The 12,922-nt window shown below is 42.9% G+C and overlaps 1 protein-coding gene across 3 annotated transcripts in view; it reads left to right on the top strand.

Annotated features, from left to right (window-relative positions):
• The window catches only part of SYNPR (synaptoporin), a 182,341-nt gene that overhangs the window by 152,511 nt on the left and 16,908 nt on the right, over window positions 1-12,922 (top strand). For all 3 annotated transcript variants that reach the window (XM_050957535.1, XM_050957533.1, XM_050957534.1), the window contains one exon: window positions 11,886-12,084. In XM_050957535.1, the coding sequence (XP_050813492.1) occupies window positions 11,886-12,084 (199 nt within the window). The remainder of the gene's footprint in view (window positions 1-11,885; window positions 12,085-12,922) is intronic.

Below are 12,922 nucleotides of genomic sequence, written 5' to 3' on the forward strand. Positions count from 1 at the left end.
GGTTGGGGCACGGGGGAGTCAGGGCTCTGGCTGCGGGTGCAGGCTCGGGGGTGGGGCCGGGGATGAGAGGTTTGGGGAGCAGGAGGGTGCTTCATACTGGAATCTAGGGATTCAGAGGGCGGGAAGGGAACGGGGCTGGGGTAGGAGGTTGGGGTGCGGGGAGAAGCAAAGGCGCTGGACGCCGCTTGCCTCAAGAAGCTCCCGGAAGCAGCAGCATGTTTTCCCTCTGGGCTCTGCACACTGCCCTGTCTGCCGGCCAATGGGAGCTGCAGAGCCAGCGCTTGGGGCAAGAGCTGTGAGAGCCACAGCAGGCACCCTTCCTTAGCTCCACTGCACCACAGACTCGACTTTTGACCCTTTCGACCTTTTCAAAAACCAGACACCTGGCCACCCTAAGATACACCCTTACACTCAATTAGACTCCCTTAGACTCACGTACAAGAGAGCCTTTTTTGGATTGTACCTGCGGTAGAGACAGCAGAAGGGGTAAGTCAAAGAAAGGAGTTAGGTGCTGGGCATCTCTGAAAATCAGGCCTAATGTCTCAAGATGAGTCCCCTACAATACAGGTCCCCAGAATTTCTTGGACACTTGTGAAAGCATAAACCGTACTGAATAAATACATAAACACTCCACGCCTACAGGTGAAGAATTATATCTGCAAATTGTGCTGTGAAGGGCGGTCTTATCCATATCAAATTGAAGTTAGGTAGGCAAACATGGGGGAGAGGAACATTCAAGCAAATGTTAATTGTTTTATCTGGAAAAAATAGCAGAAGATACACAGGAGAACAGGGTTAGAGGTGGCAGCGTAAAATTGTTTCATAGCTTAATTAGCACATTTGGAGAAAGTTTTCTTCCTTTCCAAGAACCTCCCAAAGGGCATATTTCTGAGAAGGGGATGTAATGACTGTTGGAGGAGGAAATGCAAAATGGTGTATCCTTTGAAATCACCTGTAGGTCACTTTTTATCTTTCATCTGTCTGCTTAACCACACCACACCTTCACAGAATCCTCCATTCCATCTTATAATTGTAGATGTTTGACCCTGAAAGGGCAAAGAGAACTTTAACTCTGAAAGACTTTGAGAAGATCACATGCAGTATTAACATATCATCTTTCTTTGCAAATAGATCCTACTCAACAGCTTCTTGATCCTGAGAAGTAAGTGGTGTGAGTGGAAGTCACTGGATAAAGGTTAGAATTGGTGAGAAGTGGACATAGAATGGTAGAAACAATGGAATCGTCCCCACTTCGTAGTAAATCTCCACTTGCAAGTGTCCACATTATTTAAGAGTACCTTCCAGAAGCTCTTATTACTGCTTCAGTTCTGCAAATAAAGATTTCCCCCATTGTAAGGAATTCCTCTTCAAAGGGTCAGCTTTAGAACGGCAGTGAGGTGTATGCTAGGGATTCCACTCATAGCAAACAAAAGCTCCCAGCTTTGTTGCTGTTCAGATGTTACTTTTCCACAAAAGAGGAACCCTGAGCCTAATATGGCTAATTGCAGGAACCAACAGGGTTAATAAAAACTCCAGATAATAATCGCAATAAATATAGCACAGACAAATGAGTCACAGTGCTGATGCACCTGACCTCTTATCAGTGGCAACTATCCGGCTCCATCTACTCTCCTGATTGCTATAATAGAACCTGCTTCATGGGTTGCTGTTATTGGATAGCCTTTCAGATGTTAAGGATTTAATCATTAAATAATCAGAGACGCCGAGCACTGGAAGAACATACTTTCCTGCTTGGTTAAGAACTACTCCCCTTTGCTTTCCCTTTGGAGAACCATGCTGTGGGAAATGTTGGTGCTTCAGAAGATGTTGGCTATGGAAAAGAATAAATTCTGGGGGATTTCAGAAGAGTGGAGACCATTCCTTCCCAGACAGATCTGCCCTTCTGACTAAGGATCCTGGAACACTTTTAAAGTACTTTTCCTTCATCAAAGTAGTGTATATGAGATGCTGCTTCTGGGAACATGATTTAGTCCATTAGAGGAATGGATAACAGGTGTAAAGTCAGCATGTGCCCACACCTGTAAACGTTCTCCGAATGGAGTTGATGAAAGATTAAATATTCAGCACCTTTGTAAGATGCACTGCTCCTCTATATGCACAATTTCCCAGAGAAAGAATGGCTGAAGTCCATTGTCTGCAGAACAAATCAGCATGCTCAGGAAGAACTGCTGGGAACTTAATTATTTCCTAATGTATCTAAAAGAAGTTTCCTTACTTTGTTCACTGGAAAAACATAGACCATTAAAAATGTGTTGTGGTTTTTTTTTGGTCTCTTATCTCACCAGTCACTGGAAGCTGTATGGATTCTATTCATCTCAGGAGATGACTTTTGTATTTCAGAACAGCACCTCCCCTTTTTAGAGATTACCAGCCTAAAGGAAACATTTCACCACATGTTCCTACAAGAATTGCTACTGCAGTAATGAGTTTCCAGGACACACACACTTTTTCTGGTGGTGGTTCTGGTCGCATTGCTGTTAATACTTTCTTTTCCTTAAAACGGCAAAGAAAATTGACAATGGGTGTAGCAGATAGAAACAAAAAATGGGGGAAATAAAGCACAAATGCAAGGAAGAAAATTTAATATTGTTTTTTCCATGGGGATTTTTGGACCAGAACAAGAACAATATGTGGGTTGTGATGGGGTAGTCTTCCCTTTAAGAGCAGTACAGTCTACTGGTCAGTCTTACACATGGCATGGGTCTTCAAGAGTTTGGGTGGTCTGATACACACAGCCTGTGGAAATGTGGGGAGAGGGGAAAGGAGTCCAGGAAGACCTGGCATCCAGAAGGAATCACCAGGGCCTGGGCCCGGGAGCCTTGCAGCAGGACTGGTGCTGAGCTTTCTTCTCACTCAGCTAATAAGGAATGAGCTAGGAAGAGGATCCGGTATAAATGCTGCCTCCTCCTTTACAGCAGGGCTGATGCCTGCAGACACCGACGGGAGTAAGAAGGCTCCTGTACCACCTGTGTTAGCAGGGAGCATACACCAGCAGTGAGAAGTGGCAACCTTTCTGAGCCTGAGCACTAAGTGGGGCTAGCAGAGGTTGATAAATTGCAGTCCAGCTCCAGGAGGAGAGCTTAGGCTTCTGCGTGAGGAGAGATTTAAAGGCAGAGAAAAGGGATTGGGAACAGAGCTTAGAGAGCTGGTGTGGGAGGATCCCTGAAACCCAGAATTACCTTTTGTTATTTGGGACTCTTCGTTATGACCCTTTTTTCATAGGCGTATTTGTAATAAACAAGAGGATATTATTGAATCAAGCATCCAGAGTACCTCAGCTGGAGTTATTGGCTTCCTGAGAAGGGACACTGAGGCAGGAAGTATGTGCAGCACCACACTGACTCACCAAGAGGCGCAACAGAGCAGGCACTCCCTTTGACAGGGTGTCACATTGCGTGTGTGGATGTCACGTGTCATCTGGTCACCAGTTTGTAAGCTGTTATTTTAAGAAAATAAGACAACTTACCAAAGTATATAGTGGCATCAAGATATTTGTATTGAAGTGTCTGCTTTTCTGCTCATTTCCAGTAATGAAATGGAGAAATACCCCTCATTCAGAATTTCCCATGCAGAAAAAGGTTCACATTTTTTCTTTTTACCAGGAACAGATCATTGCCCTGACTCAGGAAAGCACTTAAGATTCTTCTGTATTTAGCAAAAGACCCTAAACACATGCTTAACTTTAAGCACATGCTGCAGTGCCTTCAGCATCAAAGTTAAGCCCATGGTTAGATGCTTAGCTGAACAGGGATGTTTCCTGAATCAGCTCCCATGTGTGTATCAGTTATAAAGGAGATCAGTAACAGTGAATGTCAAGAAGATGCTCATTCATGAGCAGGGGACAACTCACCTTAACACAGCCTGCAATTAGATAAGGAATGGGGTCCCTTTGATGCTGCCATTTCCCCACTGAAGGTGTCTTGAAACCTCACAATGCAAAGGCAGCTTGAAAGGGGGTATTCAAATGGAAGGATCTCACAGGCTTCCCTCAAACTGTGTGCAGCAGTGCTAACCCTTATTCTGTGCTCCTACCTCCAAACTCTTGTTTCCTAGGGACATACAGTGAGTGTCTGAAAAGACAGCTGTGCTTTAGTATTGCAGCACAAGGCAGAATCCAAAAAACCCAAAGGGCCCTTTTATGATATTGTCAAGCTCGACATTATAGCTGTCTTGTCATCACATTTCTCATGACAACTTAGTTTGCAAAGCTGTAGGGGAAAAAAGGATATAAAACGTAGGGTCTGAGTGTCTGATCTCACACAAGTTTTAAACCAGTGTACCTGTATTGCTGTCAGTGGGCTGACAAACTCACTAAGCAGTGCAGCATACCTGATTTTATTCAGTGCTGAGTTTAATGAAAGCGCAAGACACTGCGAAGAATAGTTATCGGGGCCGTGAATATTTTCAAATTGCAATCTGGAGAGCTCTCTTCTCTGAAAGGGAGAGAACGAGCCCACGTGCACGCACGAGAGATGAACCTCAAATTGTCATGAAGTTTCAAACGAAATAAAAGATGGACTGTGGCGCTGAACAGTGACGGAGTGATTAAACTGCGAAAGAGCCAGGTCAATGTGATGTCAGGATCACAGTCTGAAATTTGTCATTGCTTCATCATAGGCAGGCTTTGAACCTGGGTTTTTTCTGATTCTCTTACTCCACACAGCACACTTAAGGGCCTGATCCTCTGGGCAAAACTATTGAAGACAGCTGGAGATTTTCCTTCATAGGGACTGCAGGGGAGGACACTTAGCATACGCTGGAAAGAAAGATAAGTCCAAGCCTCAAAGTTTCAGGAGTAGTTGGAGCTGGGCTTTCAGGTCAGCACATTTAGAAATGAAGCCTGGATGCTAAGTCCAGGTATGAATTGGAACTTCACCAACGTTTAGGAGCATTTGGACCTGGGGATTCAGTTCAGACCTATCCCTTGCCTAAAAACAATTGCTCACGTGAATTTGCAACATTGGGTGGAAGGAATTTATTGGGAGGTTGCTGGGACTTTGCAAGACAGAACTGGGGATGTGTCTTTTATCGGCATCTCTACGTTTATTGAGTTTGATGTGTGTGGAGTGTTGGTGTTTCATTGGACTTTATTAGCACTGCCGGAGCAGAAAGAAAAAATGAATTACAGAAATTAAGGACTCAGAGGATAGAAAGAGAAGAGGAGAAATGTTGCTGTGCCATTCTTTTTCCCTACAGGCTCTCTCAGCCATCTCCTTTTCCCATCCAGTGTTATTCTATAGGTGTATGAGCAACAATTCACGTGCAGTGAAGTTTTCCCTTTTGGACATATATTTACCAGCAGTCAACAAACACAAATTTGTCATAGAAAAATAGAGGGCTGTTCACAGCTGCTTATACTAATGTCTGCACGGAAAATTCATGCCAGGTTGAACTTGACTTTGTGGCCTTGGCTCATTGACTTACTAAGACAGGTAGCACTGAACGTTGCCGGTGCTGCTAGTGAGCTGCTCCTTGTACTTAGGGGATGGCAACAAGAGAGTTACAAGAGAGGGTAACGTGCAAGAGATTGTTGTAAAAAGCACAAAGGGGCAGTTGAGTGGAGGAAGAACTGAGGGAGAAGACCAATGAAAAGAGAGAGGTGGGCTGGGTAGGGAAATCGGAGATCAGAAACAATGAGGGATGAATAGAAAACAGAAGGGCAGGCAGAGGTGCAGCAAAAGCAAAAGGAAGAGATGGAGAAAATGTCTTTGTGAGTCACTGACAAGCAACGTTATTCCCAGAAAAGCTGAATCAGGCATCCAGCAGTGGTAGGACATTAGAGAAGAGTTTGGAGCTCCCAGCCTAACACAAGAAAATGTCATTAAAGAGTGGGTAGATGGTGATCCTAGCTGATAACCCCGGTTCTTAATTTTTCACCTGGGACCTGTCCCAGTTTAACAAACGTAGAATTATAGAATCATAGAACTGGAAGGGACCTCGAGAGGTCATCTAGTCCAGTGTCCTGCACTTGTGGGAGGACTAATTATCTAGACCATTTCTGACAGGTGTTTGTCTAACCTGCTCTTAAAAACCTCCAATGATGGAGATTCCACAACCTCCCTAGGCAATTTAGTCCAGTGCTTAACCACCCTGACTGTTAGAAAGCTTTTCCTCATATCCAACCTAAACCTTCCTTGCTGCAATTTAAGCCCATTGCTTCTTGTCCTGTCCTCAGAGTTTAAGAAAAACATTTTTTCTTTGTCCTCTTTGTAACCATCTTTGACATACCTGAAATCTATTCTCATGTCCCCTCTCAGTCTTCTCTTTTCCAGATTAAACAAACCCAATTTTTTCAATCTCCCCTCATAGGTCATGTTTTCTAGACCTTTAATCATCTTTGTTGCTTTTCTCTGGACTCTCTTGAATTTGTCCACATTATTCCTGAAATGTGGTTCCCAGAACTGGACACAATACTCCAGCTGAGGCCTGATCAGACTGGAATAGAGCAGAAGAATTACTTCTCGTGCCTTTCTTTCAACGCTCCTGCTAACACATCCCAGAATGTTGTTCGCCTTTTTTGCAACAGTGTTACACTGTTGACTCATATTTAGCTTGTGGTCCAATATGACCCCCAGGTCCCTTTCCGCAGTACTCCTTCCTTGGCAATCATTTCTCGTTTTGTATGTGTGCAGCTGATTGTTCTGTCCTAAGTGGAGTACTTTGCATTTATCCTTATTGAATTTCATCCTATTTACTTCAGACCATTTCTCCAGTTTGTCCAGATCATTTTGAATTTTAATCCTATCCTCCAAAGCACTCGTGACCCCTTCCAGCTTGGAGGGGTTGCAAGTGCTTTGCAAATTCTATAAGTGTACTCTATATGCCATTATCTAAATCATTTATGAAGATATTGAACAGAACTGGACTCAGAACTGATCCCTGCGGGATCCCACTCATTCTACCCTTCCAGCATGACTGTGAACCCCTGATAACTACTCTCTGGGAATGGTATTCCAGCCAGTTATGCACCCACCTTATAGTAGCTCCATCTAGGTTGCATTTCCCTAGTTTATTTATGAGAAGGTCTTGTCGGACAGTATCAAAAGCTTTACTAAAATCGAGATATACCACGTCTGCCAATTCCCCCCATCCACAAGGTTTGTTATCCTGTCAAAGAAAGCTATCAGGTTGGTTTGACACAATTTGTTCTTGACAAATCCGTGCTGACTGTTACTTATCACCTTATTATCTTCTAAATCTTTGCAAATTGATTGCTTAATTATTTGCTCCATTATCTTTCTGGGAACAGAAGTTGAGCTGACTGGTCTGTAATTCTCTGGGTTGTCCTTATCTTTCTTTTTATAGATTGGCACTATATTTGCCCTTTTCCAGTCTCCTGGAATCTCTCCTGTCTTCCATGATTTCTCAAAGATAATCACCAATGGCTCAGAGATCTCCTCAGTCAGCTCCTTGAGTATTCTAAGATGCATTTCATCAGGCCCTGGTGACTTGAAGACATCTAACTTGTCTAAGTAATTTTTAACTTGTTCTTTCCCTATTTTAGCCTCTTGTGATCCTACCTCATTTTCACTGGCATTCACTACATTAGACGTCCAATCACCACCAACCTTCTTGGTGAAAACTGAAACAAAGAAGTCATTAAGCATCTCTGCCATTTCTACATTTTCTGTTATTAGTTTCCCCCCCTGTCCTTTGGTCTTCCTCTTGCTTCTAATGTATTTCTAGAATGTTTTCTTGTTATCCTTTAGGTCCTTACCTAGTTTAATCTCGTTTTGTGCCTTGGCCTTTCTAATTTTCTCCCTACATACTCGTGTTAATTGTTTATATTCATACTTTGTAATTTGACCTACTTTCCATTTTTCTTAGGACTCTTTTTTGATTTTGAACGTCCAGAACAAATCCTGCAATGGTAGTAATCCTGCCTAACCACCTGTATGTGAGGATCATCTATCTTCCTCCTGCTAGGGCTGAGTCATACCCTATTTTTGAGCCCTTCTGCACAGCTAATCTATAGATTGTTTGGGCTGAGGTGAGGTGGCCACAAGTGGCACCAATTACTGCAGCCTCACTTAAGGGCTGGAAAAATCTAAACATAGATGCTCATGAGTAAAAATAATGTAATAAAAGAAGGCCCATGTAATCACAATGTATCCAGTATCCCTGTAAGACACTTGGCCAGAAAGGTACTGCCAGAGAGATCCAGGGGTTAGAAATTTAAAACCAAAACTTCAGGCCTATCATGGGTCAGAACTGAGGACACAGTAAGGGTGAATGGAGGGTAGAAAAGAGAAACTATATCAATTAGTTTTCAAATATCCTATCAGGTTTGCAAAAATCATTTTGAGAGACTCAGGGCCAGATCGTCAGACTTCAGTGACATGAAGTCAATTTGCACCAGCTGAGGATCAGGCACCCAACTTGAGATGCATTGGAGAAAACTTTGCAGTCTGCCCCTTAAATGTGATGAAAATCATGTCCTTTAGTTACTTTACCTTTGATCAGCTGTTTGCTACTCACATTAATTGCCTCAAAATGTTATTTCAGGACTGCAAGAGGAAAAGAAGGGGCTAGAAACAGATTTTAAAATGATAAAATGTGGGCAGGCTCCTAATATTACCTCTTTATTCTTTCTTTTTCTACCTCATTGCTTTTATGGTTTAACTAAGCACAGTTCCATCATTCTTAAAAAGCTAATGCTGGGCCTGAAGTGAAATTTACAAGTCATGGTCTTGTGTTTTTGCAAGTCTGTTTAACAGGTGTTAACATAAAAACTGCCCAGATGGCTCTGATCCTCAGAGCAAAGCCAGTCTCTTAATAACTTCATTCTTCCCCATTAGAGGACAAAGCCTTTGCTCTGCCCAGCTGGTAAATATATGCATCAGACTCCCACGGTGGTTGCCATTAAAACATCGCCACAGTTGCCTCAGAGTCATATTTGAGATGTAACAATATTTCCTGCAGTATTTCAGACCCATAAATTCCTAGAGAAGCATTCAGGAAACTGAGCTTAAATAAATAACTGACAACTTTGCTGTCAGGTTGAGAGGAGCTGAGGACCAAATGGGCATTGGAGAGTGAACTATTCCTAGTGGTGGTTCTCCCCGAATAGATCAGAATTAAGATACATTGGCAAAATATAATCAAGGAAGCTTGGAGAGCAGCTAACTGTGCTGTCCCTGTTCCATGGATAAATAAAGGATTTCCCCTCTAAGAATGTCAGCCTACCACTTTTAACAAATGTAATTAACCTGCTTGTGGAATCAGAGGATGGTCATGCTTAATAACTCATCCAGAGCCCACTGAGATCAATGCAAAGTTTCCCTTTGATTCAAATGGGCTTTGAATCAATCCTTATTTCTGGATAGGTACGGTACGGTACATAAGCAAAGGTGTGCAAGTGAAGTGTTCCTTGCTGATTGCTGGCAGGAGATTATTTTTCTGTCCATGGCCAGGCCACCTTTGGAATACTCTACCCTGATTATATTTAAAAAAAATAAAAAAAACCTTTGGTCTCCAGGACTTGCAAAATCCCAGAGACAGGCACTAGGAGATCTTTTCTTTTTCCATGGGAAGACAATAAGCCTTGATGAAAAATGTATGCATAATAGAGACAGGAAGCTTTAAAACCAAGTCAGATAACTGTCTGAATATATGTTCAGTATCTCTCTCATATGTTCAGTTTTAATCAGACTTTGTTGGCTGATCGGGGACAAGAGCGTCTGTTACTGTACATCTCCAGAATGCTGAAATCTAAGGAGACAAATGAATTATTTTAGCTATACCAAGGATATAGCAGCAGGAGCTCATTGAAGAATATGTCTGCAGCAAATAAATATCTTTATGCATCGGCCAATGAGAGAGTTCCTTCTGTGCATTTAGTTAGGTTCTATTTGGCTTAGAAGAAGAAAAAGCCATGCAATCCGCCAATGTCCATTACTCTACCTTGTGACATTTATACTGTGAATATCTTTATCATAACCTTAGTCCCAGATTTGGACCTTAGCGTCCAAAATATGGGGGTTAGCATGAAAACCTCCAAGCTTAGTTACCAGCTTGGACCTGGTACTTGCTGCCACCACTCAAAAAATTAGAGTGTTTTGGCTTTCCTCTAAGGGCCTAATTCTCTTTAGTTAGAAATATATTCATGACTGCTGTTACCTTTGGCACTCAGTTCCACACATTACTTGCCCTCTGTGCTAAGGAATGTCTTCCATAAGGCTCAGCCCTTTCCTAGCTTCAGATCATAATCGCTTTTGGAAATCGCTGCTACCTCTCCAATAGCTCTGTCACCTCCACCTTCCTTAGATCCTCAGCATTGTATCTGCACCTCGGTCATGCCCTCCTTAATCTGCTCCTCGATTGTGTTGATTAGATTCGCTTTTCTAACTGCCCAATATCTATCACCCCAGAACCCCCTTTGTTCCTGATATTTATAAATGTAACAGACTAAAGCCTACAGACATGGTTGTGCCTGCTCATCATGCAGCATCACTTCTGCCTGGTGCTCTGTTCCTGCATTCTAATGCTGTTTGATTTCCAAGTTACTATCAAACACTGAGTTAACGGGATTAGGTCTCTGTCTAGACCAGGGGTTGGCAACCTTTGGCACACGGCTCACCAGGGTAAGCCTCCTGGCGGGCTGGGCTGGTTTGTTTACCTGCCGCATCCACAGGTTCGGCCGATCGCAGCTCCCACTGGCCACGGTTCGCCACTCCAGGCCAATGGAGGCATCGATGCTTGGATTTTCTGCTTAATGGAATCTCTTCAGATACTTGGTACCCGAGTCCTTGCCACAGGGCGGTGATGCTTCAGCTACATAAGTATTCGGAGTTGAGTGCCAGTTGACACTTTTCAGCATTCCAGATCAGCTATGACACAGATGATATTGGAGCAGAATGGCGAGGGGAGATTGATTGGCTGCCCAAACCGTGGGGCGATCTTTTAACTGGCATTTGTTGGGAAGTTTTAATATTAAAAATACCCACCCCCCACAGTCCCAATCTTAACCTCTGTTCATGCTAGTGGTGGATAACAGAACCCAATGTATCAAGCTGGAGGGAGTGTTGGCTCACAATATGCTTCTTCCTGGGCTTGCAAACATCTTTCCATGACATGATTCGGGGAAGTTGGTGTTGGTTAAACAGAGGGGACAACCTCTGCATGGGAAATGCTGGTGCAATTTAAAGCTGAGTCAGCAGTGACTGGTTCGTGCACTCTCTCTCACACACACACACGGATTTTCTACTACAACCACATTTCGAAAGCCTTTTATGTTAAAGTGCCACATACCACACAGTCATAAGTTAAAGATCTACTGGAAGCCAGGCACTATGCAATTTACGCAAGACCTGAGCTTGCTTTAATGATTTATTAAACCAGCAAATTCACGGTCTTTGTCTGTCATTCTGGATTAGATTGCAAGCAATTTTGTGCTGAATTAATTGTTCTCAAGAAATCAAGAGTCACCCGGTTTTGTAATGTTTCCTCCCCTTAATTATTGTAAAAGTGAAAAATCTGAGGTTTTTTGCTTAGATGAGCAAGTGTAATTTTTACTTTTCCCTACAGGACTTCACCATTATCTCAGATGTTTGTGCAAAAATGTTGAAATGGTCTTACTTAAAGCTAATATTTTGTTTATGATGCAGTTGATTTAAAGGCTTTAATTTAGGTTATTATGTTCCCAATCCTGCAAACACTTGCACATATGAGTAACCTTAAGCATGTGACTAGCTCCACTGAATTCAGTCAACGGGACTGCTCACACACACAAGGGTTTATAGGATTGAGACCTACATATGTCAGCATTTAAAGCAATGAGAACACAGCTCAGATGTAACATATCACTAATAGGTAACAAATCCCTAGGCCTTTTCAACTCACCTCTCCTGTCTTGGATTTTTTAGGTTGCATCAGGTGAATTTTGATGCTCCCACCTGTGAAGGCAAACGACGAGAAACACTCTCGCTAATAGGGGACTTCTCTTCTTCTGCGGAATTCTTCGTCACTATCGCGGTCTTTGCCTTCCTCTATTCCTTGGCAGCCACCGTTGTTTACATTTTCTTCCAGAACAAATATCGTGAAAACAACAGGGGGCCTTTAATTGTAAGTGGGAATTTTCAGTGTCTTTTGTGTCTTTTTCCTATTGGATTTTTGGTGCTTGTGTTTGTTGTCTTGTTGGAGAATTGATGAGTGTCCCACTTCCTTGTGCAGCTCTTGACTCTGGTACTTCCATGCTTAATGTTGATTTAATCAGTTAGGACCATGAGAAGAGGGATGATGGAAACCACATGGCCCGTATAAATATAATTTGGTCTCAATCCTGTGAGTATATATGGTACATTATGCCCATTGACTTTCAATGAGGCTTTTGAATTGTGCTGTAAGTGTTTTCAGGATTGGATCTTTACTGGTGAAACTACTGGTGGAATGTGGGAAAGTGACGAATGGATGGTCTGGGAAGGAGAGATTGCTGAGGCCGGGAAGAAGTAGGCAGGTGGAAAAGCAGGGGGAGAAGAGAAATCTCTAGGAGCAATACAGATCTTAGAGTGACCCTAACAGGCCACTAAAATGATGCCTTGGAGCCCAAGCTTAACCCTGAAGACAGCTTGTTTGTTGATTTAGCAGCTACATCCACATCTAAATTTTAGACCATTATCTGCTGTAGATTTGTTGAGATGCCACAGGGGCCTAAGCTACTGTGTAGTCAGCTAGAAATATTTTGCTCCCTGAGATGGGGTTTTGTCACATTATTTGTGGAATGTTTCTGGGGCTGGTTCTGCAGCATCACACTGTCCTCCGTGCTGAGTTCCCTGTGGGTGCACAGTTCCGCACTGGGTATTAGTTTATCCCACTATTTAAGGTAATAGCATTGTGCAGCTCCTGCTTTAGTGCACTGTAGCTGTGGTTGTTTCTCTACAAAGATTGAGTCTTGCGAGGTCAG

This window comes from Gopherus flavomarginatus, chromosome 6 (assembly GCF_025201925.1).
Source record: "Gopherus flavomarginatus isolate rGopFla2 chromosome 6, rGopFla2.mat.asm, whole genome shotgun sequence".
NCBI lineage: Eukaryota > Metazoa > Chordata > Testudines > Testudinidae > Gopherus > Gopherus flavomarginatus.